Below are 23,585 nucleotides of genomic sequence, written 5' to 3'. Positions count from 1 at the left end.
GACAATTTTTTGACTAAAACTAGACTAAAATTAAGACTTTTAGTCGACTAAAACCTGACTAAGATACCTTGAGTTTTCTTTTGACTAAAACTAGACTAAAATGACGAGACTTTTAGTCGACTAAAACTTGACTAACAAAAAAAAGATATGTGAATGACTAAATATGCCTAAAACTAACAAGGACATTTGGCACAAGACTAAGACTAAATTAAAAATAGGTGACGAAATTAACACTACTGAGGAGGCTCACAAACCTGAAGGACTGTGAGAATCCTGTAGAAGTGCATTATTCAAAGGTAAACACGCCAAAGATGTACTGTATGTAAACTTTTTTTTACTATGTAAAATCTAATATTGCAAATTAAAGCTATATCTTTGAAACTACTTTCTATGGAAATAAAACAGATGCCGTAACTGAAAAGATCTCTTAAATTATTTGGAGTTGTAAAAATGTATGTAAACCTGTACCCCTTGTGGTCACAGGCGTGGCCCCCTGAAGGGGTAACGATTTATACATTTTACTCTGTTACAGTTAAAACAGACCTAAGGTATATAAACAAATTATAATGAACAGTTTATTAGCCTTATTTCTGAGTGTGTACTACGATGTACAGTGTATTTGTGGGACACACAGCAGAAGAGTGGCAGTGTGTGAAGAGCTCTGTGCAGGATTAAAGCCAGACTAAATACATGCCTGACCTTTATGGCATACGAATAGGATCAGAAAATGCTGAGATAACTCATTCATCAACCGGGAGAAGTGTGTCAGAGATTACACACTCGCATTAGGAGTACACACACACACACACACACACATATCTGTTAAAATTGAACAAGAATTACACAATAAATATATTGCGTATTTATTATATTGTATAAATTATATTGCGTCACTAAATTTAAACACTGACAACTAGAATGACACTAGGTGAGCTTGCTTCAGTTTTATCAATATTTTAAATTGAACAAACACTCATACAGGATGTAAAAACATATATTCATATTTTTATTACTACTGATAACTCAGACAACAAGGAATGGCTGTATGCCACCAAATGCCATGAGATACATACATACATTTTTTATATATATATATAAATATATATAATGGCCAATTTATATATATGAACGCTGCTGGCTTTCAATAAAGTCAGTAGCATACTTATATATATTTATTAGGCATTAAAATACATAAAAATCAACCATAAAATACACTGGTGGAAATACAAAAAAAAAAAAAAGCATTGATTATCAGAACATTGTCCAGCATGAAGTGGTGAAGGTGAAGTAGAGGCAAGACAGAATAGTGAGCCTGGAACACAAGGTGTTGCGGTGTGTGTACCATTCTAAATCTATTATATAAAACTATAATATAAAAAACGCAAAACTACGATGGAAGGACGGCCACCAGTGCAGTCCACCAAAATTCCCCAGTAAGTCAAACAACCAACCTCAGCAGCATTGGACTCTCGTAAGGAATACACGCACACACCCATGTACACTTGCTGAATGAACGCATCTCCTTCTTAAAACGATTCCTAATTGATTAAAAACAGAATCAGGATGCTTGCTAGTGGAAAGGAGCAAAATGACCAAAGGTTTTTCAGACACAGATGAATAATGGCTCAGACAGACTCTGTGTGTTTTCTTAGCCACTCCGATGTGAGCAGATCAGCTACCGTATTGCACTTTCTTTTTTTTTTTTTAGTGCGGTGCTTCTCATCATATTTATGAGCTATTGCATATTCTGATCCTCACAGACACCCAGCATAATATGCACATATTAACATATAATTGTAATGTAAAATAATATGTATGAGTAGTCTAGATTACACCTTTTCATAAACCGAGCCATCAGATGAAATCAATCTTCAGGTCAATGTTAGATTAGATATCCTGCCTGCATTTTGCATTGCTTTAATATTAACATTCATCCAAGTTTACCTTGAAAGTGAAATGATTGCAGTTGTGGGTGAACATTAAAATGTTCAGAACATTTATTGCTAAAGGTACACAGGGCTGTGAATGATCATGTGTGTTGAACTCATCAGTGTTGGACACGATACAAACCCAGCTGAAAGAGCAAGCTAAGCTACATTAGTGAGAGAGCTGTGAATGTACATAACTAAGCAAAAACAGTAATTCTGTATTGAATGAATTATTAAACCGACTGTTTAACAAAAATGGAAATTATACATAATTTATATCATAATCTATTTTTTCTTTGGAACAATCCCAGACTTCTCACAGAATTCACAGACGTACCACAAGGGCCCTGTGGGCTGCTGGTTGAGAAACACTGCTTCAGAGCTGTCCGGCTCACACCACTGCTCTTTTTTCTAGGTTCAGAATAAAAAAAGGATGATGATTTCCAGCAAATTCACAATTTTAGCACAACATGGCTCTTGGATTTCCTCTACTGATCTGAGTGAGCCAGTTAGCTGACTGGTCCCTGTGGAGGCAGACCTGGGACTTGCCGCTGATTCACATTCTAACCTCTTCAGCCCCTTTCCTTTCAAAATTAAGTGCACACACAGACACACATTTTTACAATCGGGCATATTAATATAACAAAAATGTTACACACACACGCACACACACACACAGCTGCTCATCCAAGCTTGTGAACATGTGGAAATTGTTTCAATGCAAAAGAAACTGAGCTGTGCCTTGAGGCAGGCGTTGTCAATAATTATGTGCCTAAAGGAAGTAACTGTATAACTAACTGCTGCATAAAATCAAGCACATACACTATTTAAATACTGCTTCCATATGTAACAGATATCATTTACAATGATTGCACATCAATTCATAAAAGGTACAAAAATGATCGACCTTAGGAAAAGAAAAAAAAAAAAGCATGCCATTCCAACCCATTATTCTCTGGGGCTGATCCACCCCCAATTCATTGTCTGGGTTTTGAGGAAATGGAACTTTGATCAGGGCGCTTGAAGACGCTCCTATCACCACAGTGCACATTCACTAAACTCCTCCGCATATTTCAGGTCCGGATCCGAAAAATCCGGCTGCTAATTCCGTGTGTGTTTGCATAAGGACACTTTAAGTAATGTGGAACTTTGCTGCATTAAAATACATTTTGTTTCAAAATTTCATTAGTTTCATGTGAAAATTAGATGCCGACCATCTCTTAAACTTTGGTAAATTCTGGTGGTACAAAAATATCTCACTCTTTGGAATCATTCGCTTCGACTTTCTGACACTCAAGACTGTAATACAGAAATAGAGCTCAAATTTAAGTAATTTCTTTCACTAATAAGTTAAATCTCTATCTCATCTAGACTTCAGAGTGAGACAGGAGGTTCTCATAGAGGAGAACGTGACTAAAGAGCTGATAGATGGTAAAAACTGAGGTGAAAGAGAGAGATTGAGAGCGAGTGGCAGAAATACTGTGGCCCTCAGTGGTATCTTCCATCTGTGGCAGCTGTGGTTTAATGAACTCCTTATGCTTCACACACAGCTCTAAAACCTAGAAACATACATCCTTTACTCTCCCTACACTACATCCAGCACTAACCTACTGCTATTACAAAACATTTGTATGAAATCTCAGACCCTTTGTGAAATCCTGAAATGCCTAAAACTAAAGTGTTGTTCCAAGTCGAAGCGGAGAAGACGAGCTGATGCCAGATCAGTTCTCTCTCAAACAGCTAGCGTAAACAAATTAAGCATTTTATCATGAAGGCCAAACTGTGAGTCGTTCTGCAAATGTAGTCGCACTGAAAAAACAAACAAACGCAAAATAAAACAAAACAATAAAAACAATTAATAGGAAAAAAACACTGCTTTTCTATTAACACAATTTCTAATGTGAACCAACAGCATGGCTGGTTAAAAAAAAAAAAAACTATTCAAAAGCAAAAGCATTATTTCAAAATTCTTCACCACTCATTACTTAAGTAACACAGACAAAGTAATAAAGCACAAACATGTCTTGCACGTTCCTCAAATTAAAAACAATAAAACAAATAAAAACAAACCGAGAAAGAAAAAAAAGCATACAGCGCAAATGTGTATGTGCCAGCAGACTCCACCAGGCACTTGGCCTGTGATATAAAAGCTGACTGGCTGTTTAAATGAATCTGGGTGTCAAGCATCCAGATTCAGATCTGCTGCAAAACACGTACAACCCTGTCAATGGAGTCTGTGGTGGCGAAGGCCAGGTACTTGCAGCAGAGCCAGTCCTCTAGGCTGACTCCAGCTCCGCTGTGGCCGGCGTCTAGCGAGCGCTCGGCAAACTTGATCATCATGAGTGTACGCTTCAAGTCCAGCCAGTTCTGCAGCGCTGCATGTCGCTGAATGGGAAGAGGTGCAGCACGCAAGAGGTCGTCGCGTGGCCCCCACAGCAGACACTGCAGGCATGCACGAGCTTCGGCCACGCCGATGCGCTCGGACTCGTCAGTGTGGAGCAGGAGACCTGCAAGCCGCATCAGACCCTGAGAGTATAGGGACCGCGTAGGGAGTGGTGGCAATTGCTCCCTCTCCTTCAAGCCAGCTGCATCCGCCAAAGGATTGGGTTGGTGCAGCATCTCATAGATTAAAAGACCCAGCTGAAACTCATCACATTCAGTGTAACGCACAACGCTCTGCTGCTTGGCCTGAGAGAAGTTGCTGATGATGAGGCGAGCTGGGCAGGCAGAGGAAGCAGAAGTGCTGTTGTTATTGGACTCTGGAAGCTCCAGGTTCCAAGGATCTCCTGGATGGCAGTGCACAAGCAGCAGGTTCTTCAGGTGCAAGTCGCAGTGTGACACATGGTAGGGTTTCATGTGCTCTAAGCCACTACACAGCTGAAGCAGCAGCAGGCACACTTGGCGCTCGTACAGCTCTGGATTACGTGAATGCCTTGCTGAACCCTCCTGCACAAAATCGGCCACCGTTTGGAATGGGACCTCACGTGTAATCACCACAACTCGGCTACGCAAACTCCCACCATGGCACACCATGTCCCCCGGCACTGCTATGTTCCCATGCCCTTTCTCTTCCTGCCTTTTCACTTCACACTGTTCCAGATTATGCTCCTTCTGTCTCTTTTCGCCCCTCCCGTCATCACTCACATCCTCATTCTCCCAGGGCAAAAGGCGGGCAGGAACATCTGCCAGGAAGTGGCCACAGTCTTGCTGGATGTTGTAGTGCACAGAAAGGCTTTGTCGAACAGCCAAGCTGTGAAAGAACTGCTGCTGGGTCTCCTTCACCTTGTACCTGCAAATCTGGGAAAGAGAGATGGAGCATTTTAATGCACATAGAATTAGTAGTTACATAGATTTAGTAACGGTCATCTCTAGTTTTCACAGAATGGAGCAGTGGTCAGTCTACAACAGTAATTCTAGGCAATCGTGGACACAGGCTCACAGAAACTGGACCTGGTCTTTTTCCGGTTTTCAACAGCCTAGTTTCTATCAAAGACTCAGATTCTTGTTCCTGGCTAACAGGAGTGAAACCTGATGTGATGGTTTGCGGTTGTAGCTCATCTACAGTACCTCAAGATTTTGTGTGTGTTGGTCTACAGATCATCCCTTCACAGGATGTTTTTTGCACAGAGGTTGCTGTGTTTGAAAATCCCAGGAGATCAGCAGATTCTGAAATACTTAAACCAGCCAGTTCGGTACCAACAACCATGCCATATTTAAAATAAACAAGTAAGCACTCCCTCCATGCTGATGCTTGAGGTGAACAATACCTGAAGCTCTTGATCTGCATACCAATCCATGGTAGAAGTAACTGACATTACTGTAAACCCATGAAAACACCAGCTACATCATTTTCCCAATGCATATTATCCCATACATACTAACATTCTTCAAAGTTTTGGTGGTGGGGCACGAATGCCATGATGGATGTGGATGTGGGAGAACAGTTTGACACAGACTTTTACTTTGGCACTGGCTTTTAATTTGGACTTAACAAGTAACTCAATGTAAATAATGTTTTTACCTACCAGAGCAAAAAACACTGAAGGCTTTCTTATGCAAATGAATACAGCTCTCACGCTCATCAAAAGCCTGGTCGTTTTACCTACTCTCAGGAATACTAACTGACTGTCAGTCCACAAAGTACCTAACAAATTAAAAATTTGTCCAGCTGGATCACCTGAAGCACTTCTAACTCAGAGAGACAAAAATGAGACCTACCTTAACAGCGTAGTTGATGAGTGGGTCTTTAGAGTAAGCAGCTGTGTAGTACACCGCGTCTTCTGCCTCGCAGCATGGCTTGCCAGTGGTAAGTCTGAAGTGGGACCAGCTGTCTGTGCCAAAGCGCAAAAGGTCTTTCTGACCAGCCATGAAGCGGTCCTCACAGCGGCCAGCCAGTTTGCGCAACGTGTCTGCGTGAAGATTGCGAATGCGGCTTGCCACCTCTTCCCAGCTCTCCAGACCCCTGTAAAGAGCAAGCCTGCGAGTCTTACTGGCTGTAAGGCTCTCTGTGCTGCGGCAGCCCCGTCTTTCCCGATCTGGGGCTGTGCTGCTATTGCCTGATCGGGAGATGCTTCGCCCCCCTCCCACTGGCCTCTCCAGTGAGTCCCCTGACTCATCTAGGTGACGAGCATCAGAGCTGAGTGAGGAGCTCTGACTGGCTGTGTCCCAGGTGGAGTCCAGGTCATAGAGTGGATTTGCCACGCTCAAGCTAGCGCCACCAGGTTTGACCTCGCCCCGGGGCCGGCGGCTCATCGGTTCTATGGTGAGGGATGGCTCTGTGTTGGCTCGTGGCACAGATTTCTTAGGTAGCGGTGGGGGAGTGACTTTCGCACCCAGACTGAAACCTTCAGATTCAGAATGAACACCATCATCAGAGGTCTTGAGGTGCCTGGGGTGCTTTGTGGGGATCAAACTGGCCCTGGACTGACCTGGGGAGAGGGAAGAAGCCAGACAAAAAAAAAAAAAATTTTAAATTATATGTACTTTTGAAACCTGCAATGCTTCCACAGGCCCCTAGGTACATGATTAAGATCAATCCTGGACCAAAAAAACCAGACACTCATTAGTTTTATCTTACAAAATCCCAAATGAAAATAACCAGAACTAAGATTAATGTTTAAATGGCTTGATTTCAGACTAAGATAAAAAGCTGCCTAGTCAAGACAACTGATTATCATGTGTGTTACAGTACCATGTGCATACTGTCCCACCACACTGAGCGATGATAGTGTAGAAGAGAAAAAAATGTCACAGATTTAGTTCTGCCCATTTTGTTTGTGTTTATTTTAAGTCTTATAATCAATTATAAGTTTGATAAGTTCACCAAATGCCATTACAATTGTTTGTTGTGTTCAGATGAAGCGAAAAATCAATCTTTTCGGCATGTTGGCCTCCAAGGAAATATATATAAAACCGTGTACAAGGAAACGCATGTGATCCCTGCTATAAAATATGAGGTTAATCACTGATGCTTTGGGGCTGTTTGTTGCTTAGGATTCAGGAGCTTTCCAGAAGATTAATGGCATCATGAATTCTGCTAAGTACCATGATAATTCAGCCCCAAACCCGGTTGCCTTTGCCAGGCGCTTCAGGCTTGGCCATAGATAAAACTTTTAATAAGATGATGAGCCAAACATTCTTCCAACAATCAACACAAACACAAAGCAATGAAATTTAATGTTTTAAAAAAAGTTCTGAAATACCATTTAATATGACAGTGACAAAGCATTTTAAGTGCTCATGGACTGCACTGTAATATTTGCTTTTACTGGTGTCAGTAAGAACAGGAGTATTTGCTATGTGGTTGCTGTGGTTGTTGTATTGTTTAGTTGTTTTTTTTTCTTTTCTTTCTTTCCCCCCTTGTGTGTATGAATGGAAATTTAAGGCCTGTGGGTAATTTTGACATCCCACTCTCACAAAACAAGCTAAGCTCATATTTGATTTATGACCATCTCCAACTTTAATATTCAAGTAATAACATTCCTGCAGAGTTAATTCCCTCCTCCATACGCAATCCTTCACTGTAATTATTAGTTATGGGTATATCATGCAAGCTACATCTGAATGCTAGGCAAACACCTAGATGAACACCTGTGCTGCTGATGTAAACAAATGCCGCCTTCTTCTAAGGAGACCCAATGTGTGTGTGTTTCTGTATCTACTGTTAACTCAAGTTAAACTCTTTATCCCCTTTATGTGTCAGAAAACACACACACACACATCAAATCACCTGTCTTGCAATGAAAACTACCAAGGACCTTGAACATTTTTTGTGTGTGTGTGTGTGTGAGTGAGAGAGAGATTGTAACATACCTAGGTTGGTGTAGGTGGCACTGCAATAGCTAGAAGCAGGGGAGTGTGAGTGTGAGTGTGTTTGTGTACCCTCGTCCTCCTCAGGCTCCCCTAGACTGACAGTGGGTGAGAGGGGACGAGTCATGGGTCGTGTAGCCAGGTTGGCCTGCTCCCTCATGGTCAGCAGTTCCACCTTGGCTGGTAACGAGGTGATGGCAGGCGTGTCCATCTCTGGGCCCTGAACTGGCATCTGGCTGTATGAGACAGAGCAAACATCAGCATCGATCTGCAGCCATCTGTCGATTTATGTATTTGAAACGAGTGCTCGTGCTTGATGTGTATTTAGCCTACTAAAGAATGCAATCAGATGTTACAATGCATCACTTTACTGCAGAGTATTCAACAGATGATCAAGGTGTTGGCTAATGTTCCATAACAGCGGCTGGTTGATTCTGCCTGATAACTGAAACACTGTGGTGCATTAGACAATAGAATTTTGTAAACATGCATGGAAGGAGTCGCGATTGTCCGTCAGTCTTTGTAACAGTCAAAGGTAAAGCTTTAAGTTACAAATGCTGAATTTCTTTCAATTTATTTATTTATTTTAAAACACAGGCGAATCGGAATAGAAATATTCCACAACATTATTCATAACCTTTAATGGATAAAAAGTATGACGTAAGGTGAATTTTGCTTTAATGCTATTGAAAAATATCCATTTTCAATCGATTTTTTTTTTCTTTTCATGTTTTACTTTTTAAATCTTAAATGAACATTTTAACAGTTTATAAAACAAGGACTGGGAGCACTTTCTATTCCATATTCATCAAATCAGAGCTTACCTGCTATTCTGTACAGCAAACCCTAATAAACGCTAATGACCCTGAGCACTTGAAATACTGATAATTGAATTTAGGCTACGAGCTAATTTCATTAAATAGTATTTCTATCATACATCATTCATAATTCATGTTTATCTTGTATTGAATAATTCAGTATGCAGCGTGATGTGTGTGCTGTTCAAACTTCCTAACATTAAAAATTGCTATTTGTTTTATTCAATCATGAAAAAAAATGACAAAACATCGTGGAACATCAAGCCCAAATCACAAGTTATTTATAAAAGATAAATAAAATAAAAGCCATTACTTACCATAAATACAACCCACACAAAATCTAAGTGGCAAATTAAGAAGTATAACCTGGATTGATTAAATCTCATGCACCATTAAAACACTAAGTGAACAAGAAAGCACTATTAAAACATTTCAAGTGAGACATTTTAACACTGACATCATGTTCTCATAACTCTGGAAGCTAGATTTAGTGTTTAAACTTGTTCTAGTCTCCTGAACCAATGACTGCTTTGCATTTTCCATATCTAACGAGGCATGTACATGTCAGAAACTGAGCACACGCACACACACACACGCACACACACACACACAAACCAACACCCGAGCCAGAGCTTACCTGCTGTTCTTGCTCACACAGCTGCCCATATCTGAAAACTCCCTCACCTTCAGGCCAGGAGAAAAAAGCTCTCAGCTACTATTTTATTATGTAACCTTCCTATTTTCCTCCGTTTTCTTCTCGTGCTCTCGCCCTCTCTCTCTCTCTCTCTCTCTCTGGTATTTTACCTGTGAGCTATACTCTGCATGCCTCTTGACACACCCTCTAAGAGTTGCTTACAGAGGAAAGAATGATTAACACTTCCTTTACCTGGAAGATATGATCTTATGACAAACCTTGCCACTGACTACGGATTAGCAAAAAATACAAATAAAAAAATCTGATAAATTGTATAATTCAATATATTTTAAGTTACCGTTTTATCTACCACTGAGAAAAAGTTAGTAAGAAAAAAAAATTCTCATGTGACAAACACCTAAATAAAGCCTCAGGGCTCAGATTAATGCCTAGTTTATACTTGACTCAAAGACACAGCAGCAACACAAACTTCACTGTTCACAGTCCACCGCGTACATTGCTTCAAATCTCACTCACTCATTTTCTACCGCTTATCCGAACTACCTCGGGTCACCCTGGACGGAGTGCCAACCCATCGCAGGGCACACACACTCTCTCGTTCGCTTACGCAATTACACACTACAGACAATTTTCCAGAGATGCCAATCAACCTAACATGCATGTCTTTGGACCGGGGGAGGAAACCGGAGTACCCGGAGGAAACCCATGAGGCACGGGGAGAACATGCAAACTCCACACACACACAAGGTGGAGACGGGAATCGAACCCCGACCCTGGAGGTGTGAGGCGAACGTGCTAACCACTAAGCCACCGTGCCCCCTGTTTCAAATCTGGAAAATTTCAAACAAAATCCACTAGATGACGGATCAGAGCTGGTACACCCAATAGTGCCATAGATTCAATTTAGTCTAGTAAAATGTTTCATGATCTCATGCAAGCTTTTCATGAAACAAACAAAACAGAATGTGATTACCATCATGAAATTGTGTCCCATAACAAACTATGATCATGCACATTTTACTAACCAAACAATTACTAACATACAAGATGGGAAAAGTTCACTTGAAAAACAGTAACCGTAACTGGCACCTCGAATAGTGTTAGCCCTTGAAACAGACCTATCAGTCTAATCAAGGCTAGTACTTGAGCTTTTGTTTGGGCTTTAGTGTTAATCTGGCAATAAACCATAGAAAAAAAAAACAAAAAAAAAACTAAAATGCATGAGTGATATTAATTCAAGGTAATCTGATGAGTGTGGAATTAGGCTTTGCAAGATTTAACACAGTACAATAGCGTGGAACAACAGAACGTGTCAAAACAAACAATATTACACGCAAACCACACACTAATATGTGACTCAGGAAATAAGAACACCTTTACCCTGCTTACAACACAAAGCTAACCACAGAAGTTGAATCAAAGAGCCAGGAAGTCAAGTTCAGAAGGCTTTAATGGCTTACCCTTTATTGTTTCATTTGTTACGTATTAGCTGTACGTCAGAGATAATGCCATGCACACACAATAAGTGCAAGCTTGTGTGATTACTACTGCTGCATTCTGTTTTATTATGTTAGTGTTCGTCGCTTCTCATGATAAGTCACTGTGGTAAAGTAACAAATGAGAAGAGGGAGAGATAAAGAAAACACTTACCTCATTACTTTGCTGATCAAGAGGCTGGCTCTGCTCTTAGGTGGACCTGACTGGTTGAATGACACACCACCAGCACCTGCATTACACTCCTCCACCCTGAGCTCTGCCTCACCATCGCCTCCTGACCCACTGTCTGGCTTATAGGTGAAGATAATGGTGGGTTTTTGGTTGGGATCGTCTGTTTTTGACTCTGAAAACCAGTGCTGCCTCTGAAGAGGAGGAGGAGGCAACATGGTGATAACTGTCCCATCCAAACCCACCAGTTTTCCTTTCTCTTTCTCTCGCTCCACTTTCTCTTTTTGTTCATCCTCATCTTTCCGCCGGCGAAAGAAGCTCTTGAAAGAGATCCAACGTTTGGGCCTGTTACTGTCAGCTGAGCGTCTACCTTCTGCTCCAGGGCTGACCTCCCCATCACTAGGTCTGGAGCCCATGGGTCTGGACCAATTGCTGAAGTGCCTCTGAAGAATGTTACTGGCATGATATGGGGAAGACGTGGATCTAGGTGGGGGGAAAGGGGCACTGGGTTCAGATTTTGGACTTGTGGGACCCTCAGCTGCTGAGGCACTCTGAGACTTAGGCAAAAGCTTGGATGGAGTGTCCTTGTGAGATTTGGACAGACTACTCTCTGTGTGGAGTGATTTGGGTCTGCTGAGAGTACCCTTAGTGGCATCAGGGGGAAGAGAGTAGAGCTCCTCAGCACTATACGTTTTACTGTGAGAGGAGGGTGAATCTGGAGGAGACTGGGGTGGCGGGATAGAGGCTACTATCTGAGACAGCACCATGCTGGCCTTCTCCCTGTGCCCTGACCCAGTGCTAGTGGAGGTCTGGCACTCACTGCTGCATGCTACAGGTGAATCATCACTGGGGTTAAAGCTACTGGCGAGTTTAACAGTGCTGCTTTTTATCAGACTGCTAGAGGCAGTACTATTAGTGGGGACGGTGTTTGTCCGAGGGCTGGAAACAGTAACTGAAATGTTGCCTGCTGTATTGCACTCAGGGATATTTTTGGTTTTGTCATTGTGAGGTACAGTTCTTGTGAGATCTCTTTCTTCCTTAGCATCAGCTGAGACAAATTTTCTGGTTGGCTTGTGTTCTGTGGGTGAGGAGTGAGCAGTTTCAGAGTTGCCGATTTCCTCATACGTGTGGCTGGGTACTCGACCACCTGTTCCTGGCTTGGGCTGTGGCAGGTCCCCACTTACCCCCAGAAAGCTCTTATACACAGCCAGATTATCATATGCACTTGGGTTAATCACAATAGGCACTTTCACTGCATTTTTTGAACTGCGGGCGTATGTCGGCTCGTCTCTGATGATGATTGGGAAAGGAGGCATACCAGCATTATTGTAGCTGTTAAATTTGATCTCTGACAAATTAGGTGACTTCACGGGTATGGTACGTGAGGAGGAGATACCAGCAACAGGGGAGGTGGGAGCTGATTTATGGTTGGCATGTCTGGGAGTGACTGATGACCCAGCTGGCGTCCCACTAAGCAACTCTACTTTAGGGAGCTTTTGCCGAGGGCTAGTGCTTGATGTCCATACCTCTTGGTAACGACTGCTCCCAGGCTTTTTACAAGAAGGGCTGGATGTAGTAACATTGGCTAAGGCAGTACTTAGGGAGACTGGTATTGATGGAGAAACTGAAGTGAATGGAGATACTGGAGTGGTTGGGGATATTGCTGCAGACTTAGGAGACAGTGGAGTTTTGGGCGATATAGGTGATTTTGCAGAGAGGGGGATATTTTTTGAAGCTCCTGGGTAGGGTGGGGGACTCAATGCTGTGGTTGGGCCTTTGGGCTTGGCAGTGCTCTCAGTAGTTCGGTCCTCAGTGCTGGCCATGGAAGCGGACACATCCACCACAGTGTAAGGCTTACAGATAGGAGTCTTCTCCAAACTCACTACTCTGTACGGTTTAGGCTGCTCCTCAGTCGGACTAAAGCTTATTGTGATTGGCTGGCCAGGGAGTGCCTGCGGAAGAGGTCCACCCTCTCTCTGATTAATGTCTTGATCCTGTAATCGGATGGCCAGAACGGCTTTGTGTGTCTCAGTGGCTTTAGGTGAGCTCAGTGCTCTGCCTGCTGTGTCTTCTTGTCCTGCAGAGTCTCTGTTCAGTGGAAAAGGGTGCAAACCATTAGACGGGTTACAGGGGACACTACTGCCACTGCTGGAGGTGCAGGAGTCCTCAGGGAGAGAAGATGAGGACTCTGGTGAGGTGATGGACTCGGAGATAGACAGGAACCCACTGCCTTGAGGGTCAGAGTCATACGGAAGCAGGCTGCGTGCTCCACTGGAGTCCATGGAAGGATAGCCATTTAAAATGTCATCATAACTGTCGTAGTCAACGGCACAGATCCGTTGCAGTGAGCGGTTCCTCAGTGGTACAGTATTCCACTTCTTACCAGCTGCAAATCGAACTGGAGACAGTGTTGCAGCACGGAAATTAGCAAAGCGTGGCTGACCCCTCATTCGGATCTCCATAGCCAAAAGCTCTTCATCACTCTCGTCCCAGCTCTCGTGTTCACCATCATCACTTTCACTTTCCTCTTCATATTCCTCATCTTCCTCTCCATCACTGGAAAATTCTGGGTAGCAGAAGCGTCCCCCCTCTGAACTGATAATCTCTGCACTATCGCTCAAAGAAACATGTTTGTTTGCACTGCTGCTACGACCCAAGGCCAGGCAGCTGGATGCAGGCAAGCCTCTCTCCAACGAGCGCCTATAGGAGCAGCTGATGCGGCCCAAGAAGTCATCCCTGCTGGAGCTCAGATCTGAGCCCAAACCTGCAATTTCCTTCAGCACATCCGTTAGGCCATTGTTATTGTTACTGCTTGGTGGGCAGAGAGAAGTAAAGCCGTCCATCTCTCCCCTTTCATCATTTCTCTCATTGTTGTTAGGTTCTGGGGGCCTCTTAGGATTTAAACCATTATGATTCCAAACAGTAAAAGCTGAAGCCTTTCCAGGCTCTACACACTCTACCAGATTCTGAGGATTTCCTTCTAGATCGAGCCCCAATCCAGAGCATGGAAGCATCATGGTGGGCTTTACTGCAATTGTGGGCTTTTTTGCTACAGGTGGACGGAACTGACCTGAACGGGAAGAACTGCTGCTTCTCTGAGGGTTGCTTGCAAGATTAGAGTTGACGATAGCCCTGCCTTCTGTGGGTGAGAGGCTTGGGTGGTTAATGTTACTTGTGCCTCCTGTGGAGGTGTGACTGTGTTGGTTAAGGACTTGTTCAGGGGGAAACCTGTGTGGAACCCCCTCGGGTAGGCGGTGCAGACTCTTTGGCTTGAAGCAGTTCTTGCACTCGCCAGGCTTCCACACGTGTTCAGTGAAGGTGTTGCAAGCAGACATGTCTGCAGTGCTGACAGCAGCAGACTCAGTGGACAGGAAAGCGCTCCATTACAGACACAGCTGGTACTCCACTGCTGCTCACAGAGGCTACAGGCCAGGGGCAAGGAAACGACTTCTACTTCTCAAACTGACGAATTCACCTGAAAAAGAAACAAGGGGAAAATACGGTTTGTTACCGAAATAACTTGAACAATTTAATCCTGATGTTATATTTTACAATATTACTTAATTGTGTATTTAATGCACAAAGCCACTGCAATATAAAGATGCGCATTAACTGTGAGAGTCCAGCAGGGGGTGCAGTGTGCTTAATGCTTGGATTCAAAATAACCATAATTTTACTGGAACCACAGGAAAAACAATTTTCTAGCATAAACTGCAGAACGTTATACCTTTGTGTGTGTTCCGTTTTTCTTTAACTAAACTACAAATATATTTAAATCATGAATATGATGAAAGTAACATGATCTTAAACTGTCAATTTAACAAAGTTGTATATTCTTGTACGAATGTGTAGGATATAAGAAGGGCTAGGAAGGGGGATACATGTTATACACATTGCCTCACTTTGTCTTACACACACACACACACACACACAGTGAGAGAGAGAGAGAGAGGATATGAGAGAGAGAGAATATGAGAGAGAGAGCGAGAGAGAGAGGATAGAGAGAGAGAGAGAGAGAGAGAGAGAGAGAGAGAGAGAGAGAGAATATGAGAGAGAGAGCGAGAGAGAGCGAGAGAGAGAGAATATGAGAGAGAGAGCGAGAGAGAGAGGATATGAGAGAGAGAGAGAGAGAGAGAGAGAGAGAGAGAGAGAGAGAGAGAGAATATGAGAGAGAGAGAGGATATGAGAGAGAGAGAGAGGATATGAGAGAGAGAGAGAGAGAGAGAGAGAGAGAGAGAGAAAGAGAGAATATGAGAGAGAGAGAGGATATGAGAGAGAGAGAGAGAGAGAAAGAGAGAATATGAGAGAGAGAGAATATGAGAGAGAGAGAGGATATGAGAGAGAGAGAGAGAGAAACTCTCAAGCATTTTTCCGCTCTATATTTAGCACTCAGTTAAGTCCGGTTGCATGTAGTTATCTGCCAATGCTCAACATGCTGAAACTCCCACAGAACCCAGACCTGAAGAAGACTCCTCCTGAGAAACTGAATGTAAAAAGCATGCAGAAAAAAGAACTACTTGACAGAAACAGAGCATAATTTGACCATATTAACCCAGTCTATGTTTAGGGTCGGTATTATATCGGATGTTTACTTATAGGCTTATGCTAGATGGCTGCCATCACATGCTTTTGTTTTCAACATTTTGAAAATTTTTCATTTTAGTATAAAATGCTTAATATGGGAATTTATCGGTTGAACCCATTAGACAATTTGTATGAAGGATGACGTGAATGGCTCTCATTTCTACTTCAACTCCTTGTCCACAATCACAGCTATGCTTGGTAGAATGCAAAATTGAAGAGAAAAAAAAACAAACAACATTTTAATAGAAATATATCTTTTAGCAGATAAAGTTTTATTTCTTCTAATGCACAAAAGGTGACATGAGTATTGTACATGCTACTCATGTAGTAGCCCTCAAATACACCATTAAACCTCCCTAGATATTCTGAGGACTCTCGGAAGTGGGGAAAGGTAACGGGGCTCTAATTCAGTATTAGTGCTCGGCTCTTCATCAGTAAACATTTGAAGACTTTGGCAGGAAGGAAGTAGTGCTGAAGTCTGTAATGAACTCAGAAATGAAGCTGACCTATTAGTTCATCAGGAGCTCTTGGATGCACAATTCCACTTGACTACAAACGGTTGTAGAAATTATTTAGATTTACATTATTTACTGTCCAGTGTCACCCAAATAAGGGTGGTTCTGTGTCTGGTTCATCTCAAGGTTTCTTCCTCATATCATCTCAGGAAGTTTTTCTTTGCCACCGTCACCCCAGGCTTGCGCATTCGGTATAAATATCAAAGAATTATATTTCGTTATATTTTATTTTTAATAAAGATGCTAACAAATAAATACAGACAAGGGGATTATTATTATTATTATTATTATTATTATTATTATTATAAAAGACAGCTATCCATTTCCAGTTTTCTTCATTTTACCCACTTGACATAAGCCCTATTCGGACGGGACTAGTTTTACATGGGGTCGTTAAGAGAAATTTCAGTTTCACAGACGTACTTTGTGATTTTAATCCCGTCCGAATCTGCCATGTCTGTCTTTTTCTCACACGACCTGTGTAAAAATTCCAGAGCAAATTACCTACTGTTTTTCAGCAAAATCGGCGCTCCTCTGAGAAATCTAATCCCGTCTGAATGCGAATGTCTGTGATTGCCGAAAATGTTTTTTCCAAAACGTGTTTTCTTGTCTGTTTTGGTCAACGTGAACTACCGTATTAACCCTAGCGCACCGGTATTCAAGTCTCTGCTTTCTGCACACCAATAATGGATGTAAATGTGTTTGCTACCCTGCGAAGAAATAAAAAAATGAAATCAACAAGAGCCAAATCACGTAAATTGTTAAGACTGGCTACTGTAATATCAGTTTCAGGTAAGTATCAGGTTCATTTCTATAGTCAATTACATAACGTGAAAATGATATAAAAACGTATTTATTCCAGTGGGTTTATAAGAAGTTATTTATTCCATAAAAGTTATTTATTCCAGTGGGTCTATATAAAACCATATGATGTTAAAGATTTTTTACATTTGTTTTTTTTATTACTTTTAATATTATTATAACGTGTATAACATTTTTAGACCCTTTACAAGTTAGGATGTGCTTAAAGTGCTTAAATGTAAATTTACTTCATTTCAAAATTCAAATTTCATAAATTGCTTATGGCAGTTTTTCAATTATATTACTGAAATGCACCTTTATATATAGCTCACAGCATGTCAACTGCACCATACGCAATCCACGCATCCTGGACATGTGGTCTTGTACAACGGCCACATGTAAAACACAGACACTCCTACCTCCGTAATAAACACAGAGATGTTAGTCCCGTCCGAATCCATACATGAAATGACAGACATCGGCTGAAAAAAATTCTAACTCAAACGTCGTTTGGAAAACTAGTCCCGTCCGAATAGGGCTTTAGGTACAACACAGGGCTGAGGTGAATACCAGCTCTGAATAAGCTCCTACTGGATAACATTAAGGACACAGGACATACTAATCTTTAACACTTTATTGTAACTAAAACTTGTCTTTTGTTTTAGAAGAATTAGAAGAGCTAAATTGTAGACACAGAGAATCACCTGCATGTGCTTAAAAGTCATGGCTACAAATTGTCCTACCGAGAAATCCATCAAAGCCAGAGACAACAAATGCACCTTTATCCTGTTGCAGGTTATTAGTGCAACAGATTTAATAAACACGCTTATTCCTATTTGTATTTTCATGGCTTGTAAAATAAATCACCATAATAAAAAAAAGAGAATGATTGAGAAGGGCTTGGCTCCTGCTGCGGCCCAACTGCATTCACATTTACAGCATTTGGCCCTTATCCAGAGCGACTTGCATCTTATTTTATACAAGTGAGCGGTTGAGGTATGACACAGCCTTCCAAACTGTAGTCCAATGTCCTAACCACTGAGCTAACACCGTCCCACAAAAATTACACAAACAAACACATAAATAAATGAATGTGAAAAGGTTAAAGTGGCCAGATCGGGTTCTGAATACATCGCTATGGCAACTCAAAGTACAGCCATTGCTAGATACATCAGGAACATCTGTGTGTGTGTTTGTTCATGTAGCTTGGGTCGGTACGCACACACACAATTAATAATAATGAGAGAAGCTTTTAGTGAGTCTTTTGAACAGTTGTGACCGGATGTATGGATGTAGGAAGGTGCATGAACTCTTGCGGTATTAACACCAAAAATTCTGTCTATTATTTTTTTCTATCACTGCTCTACAGATTCTTTACATGCACTTTATGAAGGGTACATTTATTTTGTCATTCAGAATCTGTTTTCCTGAAGCACTTGCTGTTCCCTTTAACACCAGTTCAGAATAAATCATCATACTGACTGGGCGTGTGAGGCATTTTAATAAAGGGGAATGAATGAGAACATGATACTACAAGAAGGTGAGTCAAATTACCATGAGATCCACAGCAATGCTGTTAAATATTCAACTAAACATGTTTAACCATCTACACCAAAAGGTGCCAATAATTCTAGAGCTGACTGTACATTTGCAAGGAGTCTGGACTGGATACAAGAAATACTCTTGAACAAAAGGAAGTCCTGCACATTATTCAGGCCATCGAATGGCAGTATGTCTCGTCTCCTCTCTCCTCTGGTACGCTGCATGACTCACCACTGATACAGCATGACTCATGCAATTTTCTGCTGTTCTGTTTGCACTAAGCTTTTCATTTGTTTGGCCTTTTTTTGGGTCTATCTCTATGTGCCAGATGTGAATTTCCTGCTTTGAGGGCATATACTGATGAGTGTTTGGTTTGCAAACAGGCAACCAGAGGAGCACAAGACCTTTAGAGAGTGAGTGTGTGAGAGAGTGAGTGTGTGAGAGAGAGAGAGAGAGAGAGAGAGAGAGAAAGAGAAAGAGAAAGAGAAAGAGAGAGAGAGAGAGAGAGAGAGAGAGAGAGAAAGAGAAAGAGAGAGAGAGAGAGAGAGAGAGAGAGAGAGAGAGAGAGAGAGAGAGAGAGAGAGAGAGAGAGAGAGAGAGTGTGTGAGTGAGAGAGAGAGAGAGAGAGAGAGAGAGAGAGAGAGAGAGAGAGAGAGAGAGAGAGAGAGAGAGAGAGAGAGAGAGAGAGAGAGAGAGAGAGAGAGAGAGAGAGAGAGAGAGAGAGATAACTAGACAGCAATAGACAAATGCCATCCTGAAAATGGCATCCAGCCTTCTTTAGAATTTAGGCTTGGACTTCACAAGACCTCTGAAGGTGTGCTGTGGAATCTGGCACCAAGACGCTTTAAGTCCTATAAGTTGTGAGGTGGAGCCTCCATGGATCGGAATGGTTTGTCCAGCACATCGCACAGATGCTCCATCAGACTAACATCTACGGAATTTGGAGGTCGAGTCAACACCTTAATCTCATTGGCATGTTCCTCAAGCCGTTCCTGAACAAAGTCTGTGGTGTGACAGGGATATGGTTGCCATGAAGGTGTGTACTTGCCTGCTTCCCATAGTGCATGTCGTAACCAGGTAGACACACACGCTGCCATCAAGCTAGTTTCTGGTCAAATGATGATCTCAAAGCCTTTTCTCAAAGTCGTCTTTGCTGCCAGTTTGGACTGATTTCCATTCAGCCTTGCAATGATTATGTATTTTCCAGCTAAAGCAACGATTCCGTTGAACAGTCCATCCTCTGTAGCTGTCCAGGAAGCATCAAGGTGATTCGGGGTTCAGACTAAATGCTGTGCGTCCCAGTCCGCTTCCGAATGTCGGCTGAGTGATTTTGTTACCTTCGCATGCCGTCCGTGTACAAGTTGATCACCCATGACTTCCACTGCAACACCTTCTCGACACTCCTGAAGTATCTAATGCCAAATTGTGTACTACGGTAGACAAACACCTCACTTACAAAGGCTAGTCAGTCTAAAATTGTTCAGCTATTCTTATAATCTATTACACACAGTCACAATTTTTACAAAAGGAACAGTAACCGTGTCCCTCGCTCTACACACACTATAGCATTAGTGCTGTTTGGAGCATTGAATCATCCCCCTGACTCAACCGTTACTGAGTTTTGTTCTTAAAATAAAGTAGACATGGCTATGAAATAAAACCCTCACAGCTATTCAAATGTCTCATCATCCAATCATGTCACTAATACCACTCTTTCAACAAATCACTCACTTGGCTCTTCACTCACTCGCTTGCTCGGTAATCTGATCTGCTCTCAGCTCCAGGATTATAATGTCATGTTTTATAAACTTTTATACATCCCCCCCACCCCCCAACCCTTCCGTCTTTTACGTCATATAGTGGCGTTTTTTTATTCGTTCTCTTGTCAATGTTCATGTGGTTCTTCATGCTTGTTTGAGCCAGATAATGGCTGCTCGCCCTGGGACACGAACACTCTAGCAATTTAGTTCGGGAATGCAGAAACACAATAGCTGGCGATTTTCATCCAGGTCCCTGAAAAGATTCTAAAACAAAAACAACTCAGTGAGTCATCAGAATGGTTTGGGATGTTTAATAGAAATAAGTGCTTTGTATTGCTGAAGTTCCTCCAGCTCCAGTGGCCCTGCAGTTACAGCTAAAATCCCTGATTCATGTTTATGAAGTGTACTTCAGCCTAGCTCTTTAGGAGTGTATAATAGCACTGAAGAAATGCCTCTAAACAGTGAAAGAAGTGCTAAACTGTGCACTTTATTCATACATTAATGCAAGAGAGTATGCTCCAGGGTGGGGGACCCGATTCCAGCCTCTACCCTGTGTGAACGGTGTTTGGGTGTTCTCTCCGTACTACAGGGGTTTCCTCCCTAGTCCAAAGACATTTTCTAGGCAGTTTGGCATCTCTAAATTGCCCTGTGACGAGGGATGGGTTGACACCCTGTCCAGTGTGTCCCCTGCCTCGTACCCAGTGTCCCCTGTGAAAGACTCCAGGTAAGGTTTCTACAGAAATGCTACAGAAAACGAATGGATGGATGATTCACCAGACACCCAGCACCATACCGAAAGTAAGTGATATGTATAAAAGTGAACTGTTACGTTCATTCATTTCTTTCAGTATGGCTAAATAAAATGGTTGAATGAATGAATGAAAATAAATAAATAAATAAATAAAAACAAATGATGTTTTCTCATGATATTCAAATTTTCTGAGCACTATCACTAATATGTGTGCCTGAAATACACAAGTCAAACCAGAAGGAAGCTACTAAAGAAAACCTGGTTTTAGAAATTTATCCTGGTTGAGACCACGACCCTGTTTGACCCTTTTTGACTCCATTCCAAAACCCAAGTAGCTCATTTGCCGGTTAAAATGCACAATTGGCACTTTTTTATGAGATGAGTACAGTATGTGCATGAATCCTGGATAGAGAGACAAGCTGAAATCATCTTGCCTTCATCACACCATGTATTTCCCTTCCATAACTGTGTACTATATGGTCAAAAAGTGCTAACCAGAAACTTTCGAGCTTGCCTGGAACTCAAGTTATTATCTGTTCAATGATGTGTTATGAATATGATCACATGGTCCACTCTAAAGCATCTATTACAGATACGATGCTTTCGGTTCGTTGACCTCCACCCAAATTACTGAACACCGGCTACATACTCCCTACATACTCATACCACACAAACACACACACACAAAAGCATTAACAATGAATAGAAGATGCAAGTAAAGTGTCTGTAAGTAACACATTCTTCTTCTTACACCCTGAGCCACCCACACAGGAGCTAATTCTCATCAGTATCCTCACATTGGAATGCAATGCACAGAGTCTTATATAAAGTCATTAATGAATATCATAGCCTAGAGAGGTGGAGGGAAGAGAGAGAGAGAAAAAACAGAGAGAAATTATCACAAAGAGTGAAGGGAAAAAAAAAAAAAAAGATGTCATGGCGGCCCACAGCATTTCTCAGCAGAAGTCTACAGAATTCCCTGGCCGTTCATGAATCTTTTAGTGTGTGTGTGTGTGTGTCATCCTGTTGAAGCCAAATGGCCTTTTCTATTCCTGCTCCAACCGCCACAGCAGCCGAAACACTGCGGATTAGTAGAGAGGAGGAAGAAGAAACCAATACCCCAAAAGGCCAGTGTCGTGTGCAATGACTCAGAAGCGCAGACTGCACAAACCCAAACTGCATTCCGGGTGCATGACTGATGGAGGTCACATGGATGCCAGAGTGGCGAGGGCCATGGCACTGAAAAGCCTGGTGGGAAACTGGATATGAAGCGGACTGGGGACTCAGAACATCTGAGGGTGGGGGCTGAGAACTATTGTTGTGTACTCTGACTTCAAACTATACTTTCTCTCTCACACTTAAAGAGAGAGAGAGAGAAACCGAGAGAGAGAGAGAGAGAGAGAGAGAGAGAGAGAGAGAGAGAGAGAGAGAGAGAGAGAGAGAGAGAGATAGATAAAGGTAAAGAAGTAAGAGGTAAAGAATCAGACGTACACTCACCTCACACACACACCTTACACACATACACACACACGGCAGCCTTGAGTTCAAGCTACTGTTAAAACCATTTACAGTCTCAAACATCCCATTGCTGTCGTTACTGCACAACCACTGGGCTTAAAGTTTGGATGGAGGCAGAATAAAGAGGTTCTTTACCTTCTTAAGTGCTGAACTGTAACGATGTCAAGTTTTTTCCTACTCAGGACATTCCAAAGTGGAAAAAAACCCATAAAAAAGTGTGTATTATTTACTGCGTTGGAGCGTGTACAGCTGCTTTAACCTCACACCTCACACACAATTCAGGAGTCATATGGAACAAATCAGAGGGACAGACAGACTCAGAGCACAGAGTTCAGCAAGTGACGTCAAATCAACATGGCTGCTCAGAGCGTCAACTGAAAACAAAGCTGCACTCATTTTTAAACGTGCTGTAGTCTATTCACGTATTTACTTCCCATCAATCGACACACCAACACACTCCCCTGTTTAATCTAGAACACAGACTCTTCACCGTTCTGAGGAGGAAACACCCCATCACACTATTCATCAGGGTTAGCTGGAAGAATCCAGGTCTCTTTTGTTTTTGTCAGTTAGTAGCTTGAGCGCACGGCAGTAGAAAATGATGTCATTCCAAAACTTCACACGCCTGAGGTGAGCGAGTTGCAGCATATTTACCTAGTTAAAAATAAACGATGCTATTACACAACCTGAAGTGCGTGCAAACTTTTCTGTCAGGCAAACGAAAGAAACGAGAATTTAC

General features: G+C 42.1%; 1 protein-coding gene across 2 annotated transcripts in view; it reads right to left on the bottom strand.

Moving 5' to 3' along the window:
* Positions 1-985: 985 nt before the first annotated feature.
* Positions 986-23,585, bottom strand: part of peak1 (pseudopodium-enriched atypical kinase 1) — a 64,312-nt gene continuing 41,712 nt past the window's right edge. For both annotated transcript variants that reach the window (XM_060886237.1, XM_060886238.1), the window contains 4 exons: positions 11,361-14,850; positions 8,241-8,473; positions 6,147-6,856; positions 986-5,225 (listed from right to left, as the gene is read on the bottom strand). In XM_060886237.1, coding sequence (XP_060742220.1) covers positions 4,122-5,225; positions 6,147-6,856; positions 8,241-8,473; positions 11,361-14,710 — 5,397 coding nt within the window. In that variant the 5' untranslated portion in view covers positions 14,711-14,850 and the 3' untranslated portion in view covers positions 986-4,121. The remainder of the gene's footprint in view (positions 5,226-6,146; positions 6,857-8,240; positions 8,474-11,360; positions 14,851-23,585) is intronic.

The sequence above is a fragment of the Tachysurus vachellii genome, chromosome 14 (assembly GCF_030014155.1).
Source record: "Tachysurus vachellii isolate PV-2020 chromosome 14, HZAU_Pvac_v1, whole genome shotgun sequence".
NCBI classification, from domain to species: Eukaryota; Metazoa; Chordata; class Actinopteri; order Siluriformes; family Bagridae; genus Tachysurus; species Tachysurus vachellii.
This window is presented reverse-complemented; position numbering and strand designations above follow the sequence as displayed.